Source organism: Phodopus roborovskii, unplaced genomic scaffold, assembly GCF_943737965.1.
Source record: "Phodopus roborovskii unplaced genomic scaffold, PHOROB, whole genome shotgun sequence".
NCBI classification, from domain to species: Eukaryota; Metazoa; Chordata; class Mammalia; order Rodentia; family Cricetidae; genus Phodopus; species Phodopus roborovskii.
The window spans coordinates 140,001-155,152 of record NW_026125052.1 but is presented as its reverse complement, the minus strand read 5'-3'; the positions used below and the strand labels follow the sequence as shown (position 1 = coordinate 155,152).

General features: G+C 40.3%; 1 protein-coding gene across 3 annotated transcripts in view; it reads right to left on the bottom strand.

Moving 5' to 3' along the window:
- Ap2b1 (adaptor related protein complex 2 subunit beta 1) overlaps positions 1–15,152 on the bottom strand; it is a 106,145-nt gene that overhangs the window by 79,456 nt on the left and 11,537 nt on the right. For all 3 annotated transcript variants that reach the window (XM_051179725.1, XM_051179677.1, XM_051179790.1), the window contains exons 3-5: positions 9,772–9,877; positions 5,563–5,698; positions 2,124–2,369 (exon numbers count right to left, since the gene is read on the bottom strand). In XM_051179725.1, coding sequence (XP_051035682.1) covers positions 2,124–2,369; positions 5,563–5,698; positions 9,772–9,877 — 488 coding nt within the window. The remainder of the gene's footprint in view (positions 1–2,123; positions 2,370–5,562; positions 5,699–9,771; positions 9,878–15,152) is intronic.

Here is a 15,152-nt window from a genome sequence, read left to right as displayed (position 1 = left end):
GTGTGTGTGTGTGTGTGTGTGCGCACGCGCGCACGCGCGTGCGTATGTATAAAATACCTCTCCTCTGCAGAGGAAGCTTAGATCAGCAAACTAGGTATGCATGTTCTCTTCTGACCTGATACAGATCTTCCAGGGTTATCTGGATTTCAAATCCCATTTCTTCACAAACAAAGCATCTGACTGTTGTGCTTTCCAGTGCTTACACCCTAAAATTTATTATGTTTCGTAAAGGAAGAATTTACGTGAGTGTAGAGGCACCTTTTCCCCTTCAATCTAGAATTGCTTGTAGGAGTTAGAATTTTTTTTTTTTTTTTTTTTTTTTTTTTGCCTCAATCTATTCTTAGCTCCATTGAATATTTAACAGGTTTCCACAGGGTGCAAGATATTCTGCCTAACTAGTTGGTGCTTAGAACTTTATCACCTTATCTATCTTTAGATAGAAGATTTTAAAGATGGTTGCTCAGAATGACAGAGTGAACCACAAACAATGGGAAAAACACACTGGTACATAAAACTGATATTGCCAGGACAGGTGAGGTGACTTTGAACATATTGATATTTAAAACCAAGAGCCCAAAGACCTGAGTTTGATCCCTGGAATTCACATGATGGGAGAAGAGACCCACAGCACATGATCACACACACATACTAATTAAAATAGAAAAAAAAAATAGTAGTGCCATATAGACTCAATTCTTTATAGAATCTTCTTAAAAGGGTGCCAAATAGTGCTGCTTGGGAAAGTAAAGCAAAAAGTGGGGTTCATCTTCTAATAATGGTGGTGACACCTTACTGGAAGACATTGTCCACACCCTTCCATATCTACTCCTAGAAAGTGGCTGAACAATCCTGGATTGATATGCCTTTAAAAAGCATAAATTATGCCAGGTGTTGGTGGCGCACACCTTTAATCCCAGCACTCAGGAGGTGGATCTCTGTAAGTTTGAGGCTTGTCTGGTCTACAGAGTGAATTCCAGGACAGGCTCCAAAGCTACAGACAAACCCTGTCTCAAATGTCTCAAAAAAACAAACAAAAAGAAAAGAAAAGGAAGGAAAGAAACAACAGCAAAAAAGTGTTAAGTTGTAACTTTCATCCTTTGACCTTCTGCTCTACATTGAAGGATAAAAAAGCCAAAGCCATGGAAGAAGATGAACAGGTAAGACCTCAGAGCACAGACTGGAGCAGAATTTTTGCCAGGAAAAAATGATACCTAGTTCAGGCAAATTCCAACTCTCTCTGCAGTCATAAAAATTTAACAACAATAACAAAAAATAAAATTAACTATCTCTTAGTGTGATTCATCTTCAAAGAAATACTATACCAAACAAAAATTACTTAGCAGGGTGTGGTGACCCATGCCTATGCTCAGACAAGACAGTGAAACCTTGTCTCAGATAAAGAAAAAAAAAGTCAAGTGGTGTCAAATGTGTGTAATCCCAGCACTTGAGAGGCAAGAGGATAGAGTTCAAGGCCAGCTACACAACAAGGAAGAAGGCATCCTAAATACATGAAGTCTTATTTCAACACACAGGCAGAATGTTGCGGGATGTACTTTAAGGAAAGTGGCCAATAAACCTCCATCTTCTCAGTACCAATACTTAGTAACCAATCACTCAATTTAAATGAGCTTAATTAGTAATAAACAATCTATCACTTGGGACCTGATTCCCTTTCATTACATAAACAAAATTTAAGAGGCCAAAAAGGAAATAAACTCTAACTTGAGGTGGGGCTGTAGCTCAGAAGTAGGGTACTTGCACAAAATTCATGGTTTAATCCTCAGCACTGCCAAAATCAAACAAAAAACAATTTTTTTAAGAGATATAGTCTAGCTGCTAAATACACAAAATATAATCAATTTCTATCCTAGAGTTCTTTGAGTACAATAGTTGGTCAATAAAGATCACTTAGATTCAGTTTTATTGTCATATAAAAATGACTATCTAAAAAAATAATCCTAAAGATAAACAAAACTACCTAGGGATACGTAATATACAATCTATACGTTACACAAAACCATCTTCCAAAACTACCCTGTGTCTCCAAGGTAACACGTATTAAGCATGCCTTGGAAAGGGCTCGTTTTAAATGCTACTCTCTTTATACAAGCACAATGGATTACCATTGGATTTGAATCTGCTATGAGATCCCGTAGAGAATCCAGAAATCCCTGATCTTCCACCATCTGGGCATTGATATCATGGAGTTTTGCCACACAGACTGCTGCTGTTTTCCGAACATATGGGTCTTCATCCTTCAAGCACTTGCGGAGGGGTTCACAGAGATATTCTGTAATCTTGTCCACCCGGATGCAGCCCATGGTTCTAACTGCTAAGGCCCGAATCAAAGGATTAGGATCTTCACAATCCTACCAAGAAAAAAAAAAGTTCAACTACATGAATACAAGATGATTAGAAGTAAGCACTCCAGTTGACATAAAACCACAAGTTTCTAGTATGTTCTACATAAGAACCCAATCTCTCATGTTATTCCTTTCCTAAAGGTCATAGTTGTCTACCTAAGAGCTTAGAGGGAAATTTTTTTTTTCTTTAAGAAATTTATCAGGGCTGTAAAGGTCGCTCAGAGGCTAAGGGCACTTGTTCTTGCAGAGGACCCAGATTTGATTCCCAGCATTCACAAAGCAGCTCACAATCATCCATAACTCCAGTTCCAGGGGATCCGATGATGCTCTCTTCTGACCTCCAGGGGCACCAAGCAAGTGCATGGTACACAGATATGCTTGTAAACAAAATACTCGCACACATTAAATAAATCTAAAATAAAAAAAATTATAAGTGTATACAGGTGCCATATGCTTAATTATGTACAGAACCCACAGAGCCCAGAAGAAGATTATCAGAGCCCCATGTGGGTGCTGAGAACAGAACTTGGGAACTTTGGAAGAGAAGCAAGTGTTAACTACTGAGCCAGGTCTCCAGCCCCAGAAAAAATTCTGTTAAGTTCTGCATACACACAATGAGGAAAGGTCCAATAGCACTCAATCTTAGGCTAGGCAAAATCCTGGCAAGTTGGTAAGGCCATCCCTAGAACTATTAGCAGACTTGCTCTTGGAACAGAAAGGATCTTTTTTCTTCTATTCTTGTTCAAGAAAAAAAGATAGAGATTTGGAATGGCTGCATCCCCTCAACTGTCAATCTGTAAGAACCAAGTAAAAGAGAACACAATTTCTGGAACAAAACAAAGATGTGCTATGATCTAACTGGGGCCTAACAGAAGCACATCTCCAGGTAGCAGAAAAGTAGGCTTTCTAGGCTCCTCAGCAGCAAGCAGTCTCCTTTACAAGACAGTTCTTTCAAATACAGCACTGGCAAAATACTGACAAAGAATACTTTCTTTTCTTCTTAGGGTTTACTTATTTATTATGTATACAGTGTTTATTATACATACAATGTATACATATGCCTACATGCCAGACAGGGCACCAGATCTCATTATGCATGGTTCTGAACTACCATGTGGTTTCTAGGAACTGAACTCAGGACCTCTGGAAGGGCAGCCAGTGCTCTTAATCTCTGAGCTGTCTCTCCAGCCCTTCTTTTCTTTTTCGGACTGTTGAGACAGGGTTTCTCTGTATAGCTCTGGCTTTCCAAAAATAGACTGGCCTTGAACTCAGAGACCCACCTGCCTCTTGACTCCTGGAGTGCTGGGAATTAATGTTTTGTACCACCTCCTGACCAAGAATACTCTCCTAAAATTCCTATATCAAAACTTTCTTTAGGCTGGTCATGGTGGCATATGCCTTTAATCCTAGCACCCAGGAGGTAGATGCAGGTGGATCTCTGAGTTTGAGGCAAGCCTGGTCTATACAGCAAGTCCTAGAATAGCCAGGGCTAAACAGTAAAACTTTGTCTCAAAATAAGAAAGAAGAAAAATGTTTTTAAGCATGTACATTTATGTCCAACCCCTTTAAAAATTTAAACAAAAACCTTCCCTATAATATATTCTACCTACCTAAGAATCATTTGACCAAAAAAAAAAAAAAAAACCAAAAACAAAAAGAAGGCATGGTCTATGTAAATGTATAAAAACATGAGGGGGAAAAAAGGCTATATAAAAAGACAGCTTAACAGTTTTTTTTTTTTTTTTTCTTTCTTTTTTTTGGGGGGGAGGGCTTCTTTGTTTTGTTTTGGTTTTTGTTTGTTTTTGTTTTGTTTTGTTTTTCAAGACAGGGTTTCTCTGTAGCTTTGGAGCCTGTCTTAGAACTCACTTTGTAGACCAGGCTGGCCTTGAACTCACAGAGATCTGCCTGTCTCTGCCTCCAGAATGCTGGGATTAAAGGTGTGCACCACCACTGCCTGGCCATCAGTTATAAGTTAATTTTGTATTGTCTGATGCTTCTTAATTAAAGAATGTATTTCAGACAGAAGGGGTATTAATGTGAATAACCCACTACCAGGCTCATCACAGCTAACGATAGAAAACTGACCTTTCAGTTGTATTAAGGAAACTGTGTCGGTGCTTATTTATTTAGGTTTTCTGACACAGGGTCTCCTGTTGCTAGGCTGGCTTCAAACTCACGAAGCTTGGCTTTGTCAGTTTTTAAAGATGTGACAGGAGTGGTGAGGTAATGATTTAAAAACAGATCTGAGCCAGGTGTGGTAGCGCATGCCTAGACCTCAGCGCATGGGTGGCGGGACAGAGTAAGAAGAGGCTGAGGCACAAGGATCAGCCGGGGCGAGAGAGTACCACCCTGCCCCAGGGAGAACACAAGGGTGGGACTGGGATCCTGTGATTCTTATTCTGACAAATGTAAGCATGAAAGTGATGCTGAGAAAAGAAATATAAATTCAACAATAGTGGCCATGGGTCAGTAATTGGTTATTTTTTTTAAAAATCACAAATGAGTATTTTACTACTCCTATGTGAATATTTAAAAATTTGCATAATAAAATAGTTACTTATGGGCTGACTCCAGGCTTAGCAGTTAAAAGTGCTTGCTGCTTTTCTAGAGAATCCGTGTTCAGCTCCTAAAACCCATATCAGGCATTTAAACCAACTTTAACTCCAGCTCCAAAATCTTTTGGCCTCTGTACTCTTACACAAATAAATAACAAAATCTTTAAAAAAATATTTAACCAAACGTTATAAGGCCTGCTAAATCAAAGACAAGCAGCACCTCCTACAGGAGCATTTCTGAGTCATAATCCTAACTTTCACAAGATATAACAAATCCTCAGGTAACCATATGACAGTATGTCCCACCTCTGCAGCAAAATCTAACATGATGAAATCCCCAACATCTGTTAACATTGGGGGATACACACTGAGGTTCACTTGGCTTTCTTTTATTCATCTGGCAAGGATAGATGTACCAAGCCCCACTGACGGAAGGCTTGCCATATGGTTTCCACGTCCCTGGACACTCTGTGCTGGTGTATAGATTGCTTACAAGTGAACACTGCTACTCACTGCTTGACTTCTCTACAGGACTTTGTCCCTTGAAACACAGGTTGCTTATTTGCTATGCAGACACAACTATATTAAAAGTCACTTCTGAAGGTTTGCATGAGGCAGAGATGACTGAGTCCTTGGAAAACTACCTTCACAAAGCTGTTGACAGCCATGATGGCCATGTCTGGCTGACTCTTGGCATAGTTCATCAGATACAGGTACACAAGCTTCTTTAGCTCCAGGTTGTCAGTCTGCATACAGTTCACCACATCTGGAAAAAGAGAGCTGAGGAGGAGAAGGAAGAGAGAAACGAGTGAAGCAGCGTTGGGGCTAAGCTGTTCCACAGATAATGAAGTGGCAGCCTTGATTCTAGAACAATTTGACAAGAGGACAGTGGTACAATGGTGATAATTCATTTTCATGGAAATGAGTAACTAAAAACATAAAAATAAACTGGGTGGTGATGGCGTACACTTTTGGTCCCAGCATTTATGAGGAAAAGGCAGGTGGATCTCTGTGAGTTCAAGGCCAGTCTGGTCTACAAAGCAATTTCTAGGACAGCCAGGACTGTTACACAGAGAAACCCTGTTCAAAAAAACCAATAAACAAAGTACTATTGGCTGCCAGGTCTCTAAACTGTTTTGTTTTGTAGTGCATAGGTTGAACTCAGGGCCTTGTGCATTGTAAGCAAGTGCTTCACCACTGAGCTACATCCTCAGCCCTCTCAAAGTTTTTGTGGAGGGGAAAAAACTATTAGGAAAAATTTGAGAGCAACAGAATGAGACCAACATATACATTACCTCAAACACTGATACAGCTTCATCTTGATTCACATATGCCCTCAAACCTCTTCCCACAGCTGCTCTAGATACTTTGTTCAGTGATGGAGGTCCTTACACATGCTAGGGAAGTGCTCTGCCACTGAGCTATATTCCAAACCATGGCATTATTTTTAAATGAATCAGAAAGTATATTTCTTACTGAGCTATATGCCTAGTGCTTAGCTCTCTGAGCAGGGTCAGGCTATATATAGTTTAGATTGACCTGAAATTTACTATGTAGACCAAGATGACCTTGCACTCACTTCCTCCTATCTCAGTTTCCCAAGTGCTGGGATTTCAGATGTGTACCACCACACTCAGCTTACATTATGTTGTTTCACTATAATAATTTAGGCATATTCTAAGAAAAAAAAATTAGCTTTATCAAACCGAAAGAAAAACTATAACAATTTTCCATATCAGTTCACAGTGGTGTCAAATCACTCCAACTTTTTACTGCTCATTTTCTTACAGCTTTGACCAGGAGGAATTTATGTAGCTCCCACGTCCTTGTGATATGACCCTATATTTTCACATGTTTCTATGATTTCTCAAATCTTCAAGTTTGAAATTCCTAATCAAGATCTGGAATCAATCATTCATTTCTCTAAGCTGTCCTGATTCCCTTTGGGGAGAATTCATGAATTTATTTACTTTTAAAAACATTATACATTTATAAACTGAAACATTATCAAATATAAATGGTCTATTCATTTCCCAAGTTCTAGCCATCATTTCATAATTTACCATTCTTGTATAAGGAAAGAAATGTCTACCTACACTTAAGAAGTAGACCCATTAGCCTAAAAGCAAATCTGGCTTCTAAAATACAAATTAACTAGAAAGTTAGCAAATGACCTTCCCAAAGTTTTATTTAAAAATACTTTGTATATTCTAAATAGTTCTACCTTCTTACAAATATAGGGAAAAAAACTCAAATGTTAGTATATTTTGCATAGTATAAGCCTTGTACACATACAAAAGCAGAACACAGAAACTTTTTAAAGTCATAATCCCAGCACTTGAGAGGCAGAAGCAGGCAGATCTCTGTGAATTCAAGCCCAGCCTAGTCTACAGAGCTAGTTCCAGGACAGGTTCCAAAGCAATATAGAGAAACCCTGTCTCAAAAAAACGAAAAAGAAAAATAAGAGAAAGAAAGAGAAAGAGAGAGAAAGGAAGAAAAGAAAATAGTTAAGTGTATCTGTATGTGTAGATATGGAGATCATTAGTTTTAGGTATTAGTTTTCTCCTTGAGCTATGTGGATCCTGGTGACTGATTTCAGGTCATCAGGCCATCTTTCTGCCCCCAAAAACGGATGCAGAAAAACTGATGGTGGCAAAACCAGTAAATAATTACAAAACATTACCCAACAGAATACTTACAACTCTAAGTAACTCTACCAACCTACACAAGAAGACTGATGCTGGGCACACTGGTGCATGCTAGTAACCATAGCTCCTGGGAGACTGAGGCAGGAAAGCTGCAAGTTCAAGGCCTGTCTGTGTTTCAGGGAGAGTTCAAAGCCAGCCTCAACAATGTAATGAGATCCTCTCGACTTAAAAGGGGAAAGAGGGCTGGAAAGGAGTTTAATGATGAAGGGTCTACATAGTGAGTTCCAAGACTTCTAGAGGTATGTAATAGACTTTGTCTCAAAAATAAAATAAATGATAAGCTCACAACATAAATTATTTAAAGTGAATATTTTAATTAATAAGAAGATGGGAGTGCTTTACATTTTACTCATTTATTGTATGCATCTGTCTATGGGTACTTATGCTACAGCACATATGTGGAGATATGAGACAACCCACCAAAGTGGTTCTCTGCTAGTTTCTGGGGAACTAATGGGTTGTCAGGCTCTGTAGCAAATGACTTTACCCACTAGCACCTATTCAGCCCCTTGTTTACACATTCATAAATCTTCATAGTATCTAAGTAGAAACAACAGAATGCTCATGTCATTATCTCTGCTGTGGAATGTTTTAGCTGAAGTATAAGAAGAAAACTCAACTTCATATAAATATGACTCAAACAATGAAGAAATGGTTCAATATCTTTTCAAATAAATAGATAGTGTTCTCTCTATATATTTATTTTATTTATAGTAGTGTTTTGGATGTATGTGCACCACATGTATGACTGATACCAAAGGAGGTCAGATGGTGTTGAGAGTGTTCCATATCCTGGGTTCTGAGAACTGAACGTCAGTCCTTTGCAAGAGCAAGAAATACCCATAACTACTGAGCTATTTCTCCAGCCTTCTAATCACACACAGTATATTATAAAATAAAATAAAAAAAAGCTTCAACAGAGAGGAGAGAGGGAGAGAGAGAGGGAGAGAGAGAGAGAGAGAGAGAGAGAGAGAGAGAGAGAGAGAGAGAGAGAAGCAGAGAGAGAGAATGAGAACAGGATGACCCAGCAAGTAGCGTGCTTGCACATGGGCCAGATGACCTATCGACTTGATTTAATCCCAGGACTCTGTAGGTGTCAGGAGAGAAGAGACTCTAGAGAGCTGTCCTCTAACTTCTACAGACACACACACATATATAAATTAAAACAGTAAATACCTTTTGAATAAAATAAAATTTTACTGCATCATAAATGACAGTCCTAAATGAAACTTTTTCTCATAACTTCTTTTGTTCTTGGTAGTGAAAAATAGAATGAGTATGCAGGCCAGTGCTACTGCCTGCATTCATGGTAAGATACTGGCAATTCCACCCATGGCTGCTTCCCATCAGCTCAGAATGGCCACAGGACAAAGAGCATAAAGTATTATAACAATAGCTTTGATCTCATAGACCCAGGAAAGGACCTTCGAAAACTGTGGGGCCTACAGATGACCTTTACTAATTTTAGTCTTACTAATCACAGAAGCAAGTAATGATCAAGGCAGTTTTGGTAGTGCTGGTTTTCACCTGGAATCTGACAACAGAATGTAGAGCTGTAAAGCAAAGGGCATTGGCTTAACCCAGTTAAAGAGCATTCAAGCTCTGTATAGTTTTATCATCCTCAGCCAACAGATTTGTAACTGTGCTAGGACTAAAGGCAGTATATGCAACATAAATGTAAAAAGCAGACTAATAAAACACTTAAGTTAGAGCTAATATAAAAGCATGTAGATACTGGGTAGTGGTGGAACACGCCTTTAATCCCAGCACTCGGGAGGCAGAGGAAGGTGGATCTCTGTGAGTTCGAGGCCAGCCTGGTCTACAGAGCTAGTTTCAGGACTGCTAGGGTTGTTACACAGAGAAACCCTGTCATAAATAAATAAATGTGTGCTTCCTTGTAAAGTTTTCAATGGGGCAACCCCATTTTCATAGGTTTTATGTGTTTAGTGTTTTCGAGATAGAGTTGCTATGCTGCCCAAGTTGGGCACCGAAACTCGGGGCTCATGACCCTCTGCCTCAGCCTTTCAAGCAGCTTGGAGTATAGACATGCACCATTGTACCTCAGCGGTCAATGATTTTATAGGAAAGCAGTAAGAGCTACAAAATGGGGTACAGCTCTCTACAGTGTAAGAGTCACTACCTTACCTAACATCCTTCCCCACGGTCATAGCAGCAATCACCTTCTTCACAGCCTCTTTCCTCTTTTCTTTCTTTTCATTGTTGAGTTCAGCTTTTAATTCAAAGATTTCTCCTAAAAGAGATAAGAACAAACAGGTAGGATCTCAGGACTAGAGAATGGGGAGAACACTGCAATATGAAATAACACCAGGATAGCAAGGCAGCCACTCAAAGATTATTTAAAAAAGTACGCGATGTGCAATTCAAAACCCTAGAATATTAGCTGACCCATCAACAAAGACCACATCAATAAACTGTTAAAGCCTTTTAAATCATGGGCTTTGAAAATGCAATACAGACCTTTCTTTAGAAAGCATAAGAGCATCAAGCAGTGGTAGGATACACCTTTAATCCCAGCACCAGAGAGGCAGAGGCAGGTGGATCTTTGTGAGTTCCAGGACAGCCAGAGGTACACAGAGTATCTGAGTGATGATTTCACAGCAGAATTTAAAGACTCAAAAAGAAAATAAATGTAAGGTAGGGAGCTCAAAAACTACATAATTTATTATTTACAAATTTGGACTTAGCATACTTCCTCCCCTCTCAAGATTTATTTGTGTAAGTTCTTTGCATGTATGTCTATGCACCACATGCATGCCCAACACCATCAGAGGCCAGGAGGTGTCAGATGCCCTGGAACTAGAGTTATGGACAGTTGTGAGCTGCTATATGGGTGATAGGAACTAAACTCGGATCCTCTCTAAGAATAAGTGCTCTAAATCAGCACTTACAGGGTAGCTTATAACTGTCTATAACTCTAATTCCAAGGAACCTCAGGGCCTCTTGCCTCTGCAGGCACCAGGCACACATATCCATGCAGCAAAACACTGATACACATAAAAATAACAACTTTTTAAAGGACAGCTTTGTGGAGTTGACTCTCCTTCCACCTAGTTAAGACAGTTTTTTTTTGGGGGGGGGGGAATGAGGGGATCAAGACAGGGTTTCTCTGTATTGCTTTAGAGCCTGTCCTGAAACTAGTTCTGTAGACCAGGCTGGCCTCGAACTCACAGAGATCCGCCTGCCTCTGCCTCCCGAGTGCTGGGATTAAAGGTGTGCACCATTGCCGGGCTAAGACAGTCTTCCTGTTTCTGCTGCTGTGCTATGTACTGGGGTGATTCTTCTGTGTCAGTCTCCCGTGCTGAAGTAGGAATAATGGGAATACTGATGCATATGGTACCATCAACTTTACTATGTGGGTTCCAGGGATTTAATCCAGATGGTCAGGCTTGCATAGTAAGCACTTTTCCCTACTGAGCTATCTCACTATAAGAAATGTTCAAAAATATCAATGCTTTGAATCTACTCTGGTCCAAAAGAACTAGACTGTAAAGAGCTCTTAGTTTATAAGTGATCCTAATGTACAACCACAGTTAAGTTAAAAAAGAAAGAAAGAGAGAAAAAAGAAAAGAAGAATCATCAGTCTAGACTGCATTACTGGTATGAAGAAAGAGTCTTTCTAACAGGACTTGAAGTCCACTCACAGGAGGGAAATCATGCTTGGTACTGTGGTGTTTGCATGAGAATGGCCCCCATTGGCTCACACGTTTGAATACTTGGTCCCCAGTCTGCAGAACTGTTTGGGAAGACTAGGATGTATGGTCTTAGTGACAGAAGTGTGTCACTCAGGGAGGGCTTTGAGGTTTCAAAGGACACCATTCCCATTGTTCCCTCTCGGGTTCCTGTCGCGGCCAGGACGTGAACTCTCAGCTGCTGCACACCAGCACCATAGGCCTTACTGCACGCCATGATGACATGGAAACAAACTCATCTCTCTCTGGAACCATAAACCCCAAAGAAACTCCTCCTTCTATGCCCTGGTCATATTATTCTGTCATAGCAATAGAAAAGTACTAATACAGTACTAGAAACCTGGTCAAAGACCAAGGCCAGGGAGGTCCTAGGCGATAGTGGGCAATCTATCACTGTTATTCTGCTGTTGGCCAACTGTCTTCTACACATTTACATTTACACTAGAGGTTAGTGCTGTTCTCAACATTGGTCAGAAAAGCTTATTTGCATAGACAAAATTATCATTAAGTGCTGAGAATAAGTGACAAGGTCCTCAGCCCTAACTGGAATACTTATATCAACTATCTCACCTGCCCCATGGCTCAGAGAACACCACAGAAGGTGGCGTAGTGGAAACAATATAAGCTGAAAGACGGGGAAAGGGTTGTGAAATGGGTTTCTATGCATGAGATGGCCTTTGCATTCATTAACCACAGTACCTTTGGTCATGTGCACAGTAAGAAGCCAGTCAACGTTAAAGCATGGGTGGGTGAGGGACTCACAAGGCTCAACCCCTAGCTTTGGGGCTGCTGGTAGTATTGGCGGCTAAATAAAGACCATGAAGTTGGGAGGGGGACATGTTGAGGAGAACTGGAGGGGGAAGTGGGTGCCTGACATGAACAAGATACATTATACATGCATGAAATCACAATAAATACATATGGACTGGTGATATGACTAAATGGTTAAAGGTGCTTCAGAACCAACAGGGTGGAAAACCAACTTCTGAAAGTTGTCATCTAATTTGCATGTCTGCTTTGGCACACACATCTACACACATACAAACACAATAAATATAAATATGAAGGGGGGGAAAAACACTCCCAGGTCTCAGCCTCAATCAGTCAATTCAATGTGGTCCAGCATGGTGGCACATCTGTAATCACAGCATTTAGAAGGCAACGGCAGGAAGACTGCCACAAGTTCAAGATCAGCCTTAGTATGTTACTACTATTTAGTAAGTTCCAGGCCAGGTAGGACTACAAGAGATTCTCTCTTGGTGATAAGAAAACAGGAGGAGGAAGAGTGAAGCTTAGAATGATATAAACTAGGGTCATTTCTAAAGGCCAAGTTTGAATGACTACTCAAGAGATGTCAAAGACTGTCACCACTGTTTTAAGGCACCATCTCTAGCCTCATCTGTCTTGAGAACACATGAGACAAAATAAAAAAGCATTGGTCCTAATCAGACAAAGGAGAGAGAGAATGGAAGGCGGGCTATCCCACACCACCACTTTCATGAGAAAAAGACAGTAACTCTCATCAGACAGAGAAGGAGTTGGTGAATGGAAGGAAGGCTGCCCCATTTCTTCCTTTTATGGTTATCCCCCACCTTTTGGTGCTGGTTTTGTTTGTAATAGGGCTTGTTATGTAACCCTGACTGGCCTGGAATTCACAATGTAGACTAAGATGAACTCTTAACTCACAGGCAATCCTTCTGCCTCTGCTTTCAGTGTACTGGGATTACAGGTGTGTGCCACCTCACCCATCTTTTCCAACTACCCCTCCAAATTTGACTACAGTATTGCTTCCTTGTCCACCACCTTCCAGACTGTTCTCAATGTTCATTTTACCTGGATGTCATCCTCCAGGCTGCACACTGTGTGATCTCCCTGAAGCCCCTGACAGGAAGTATATCGTCGACAAGAGACATAGAAATGGAGCCCCAAAAAAGCTTGTTTTATATCAATATCCATCCTCAGTAGGCAAGCAAATTGTTCTAAAAATCACTATTCCATTTACTTGACAACTACAGAACTAACACTGACAGCTTTAAAAGCATCATTCTTCACTGAGACCTGTGCTGCCAAATGCAGTTCTCAGGGCTCCCATCATTACTTCTGGAACAGTGAAGGACAAACAGCGGGGTTTCAGAAAGTCTGAATTGTGAGAGCAGCAGGAGCTGCAGAATGGAAACAGGATGTAAGTGAAATGATTCCAGAACCAAGCACAAATGTAAAGGATCTGCTCCAGAGGCAGTGGGCGGTTCTGGTGGGCGGCACAGGAAGCAGAAAGAACAGGGTCTATCCATTTTTGAAAAACATATTATCTATCAGTGATTCAATTTGTATGCCTCAAACTTTTATAAATGTCATCTGCACCTTTACAAGAGACAGTATGATGAACTGATGAGTTTTAAAAACCTGTGAGAAAAAAGGCCAGGTGTGGTATAGGACTTTAATCCCAGCACTCAGGAGGTACAGGGAGGTGTCTGTGAGCTCTAGGCCAGCCTGGTTTACAAACTGAGTTTCAGGATAGCCAGGGCTACATAGCAAGACTGTATCTGAAGAAAACAAAACAAAAACCCTTCTATATTGTTATGGACAATATGATGGTCACCAAAGCACAGAAAGTTAGCAGAAGAAAAAGTAATACATATCCAAATGATTAAGTAGTTGGCGGAAAAGAATAAGCACTTAATGTGTGTGGTTTTTATTACTGTGTGTATGTGCACAGAGGTACATGTGAGATGTATGTGTGGGTGAGATTGCCACACCAAGTGTATGGAGAACAGGGGACAACTTTGTGGAGTTGGTTTTCCCCTTCCACCTTTACATGGGCCCCAGCAAACAAACACAGGTTGCCATGCTTGTTCAGCAAGCACCTTTACTGGATGAGCCATTTCAATGGCCCTACTTGATTTTTGAGACAGGGTCTTACTATGTAGCCTTATCCAGCCTCACAAGCATCTGCCTCCTATGTGCAGGGATTCTAAGCATATGCCACCATCACCAGCAGGTTTATGTATTTTTGTAAGGTGTAAATAATAAAGACAGAGAAGAAACAGATCCATCTATACGGACAGGTCCTAGGAAAGCCAAAGTATCTTGCATACACACTTTATTACCCAACCCCATTCCCTCCACTAGTCAAATCTACCAAGTGTTGCTAGCAGATAAAAATGGTTCTCATCATTGGCTACACATTTAAAAAGTCTGTAGAGCTTTTAAAATCTCAATAGTCAGCCTAGCATGGTGATGTATGTGTGTTTGTAATCCCAGCACTTGAGAGGATGTCAGAAGGATGAATTCAGACTAACTTAGGGTATATCACGAGTTCTAGGGCAACTTTGCTACTCAGTGGTAAGACTATCTCAACAGTAAATAAAACAGATTAGATAGCACAAAATCAGAACAGGGATTAGAGAGATGGCTCAGAGGTTAGGAGCACTGGCTGCTCTTCCAAAGAACCTGAATTTGATCCCAGTACTGACATGGCACTCACAACTGGCTGTAACTCCAGTACCAGGGGGGAATCTGATGTCCTCTTCAGGCCTCCATAGGTACAGGCATGCATATGGTACAGACATACAGCATTTAAAATACCCATACAAATAAAATAATGAATAAAAAAAAATTTTAAAGACGATCCCCTAATGCCAACCACACACACACACCAGTTACAATTTTGTCACATTTGTTTTATAATTCTCTACATATACACAGACCTTTTTATTATATCATTTCAAGTTGCACACATCATTCCTCTTTAGCCTTGAATATATAAATTGTGTTTTTCAAGGATAAGGAACTTTTCTTAATTATTTTAATATTAAA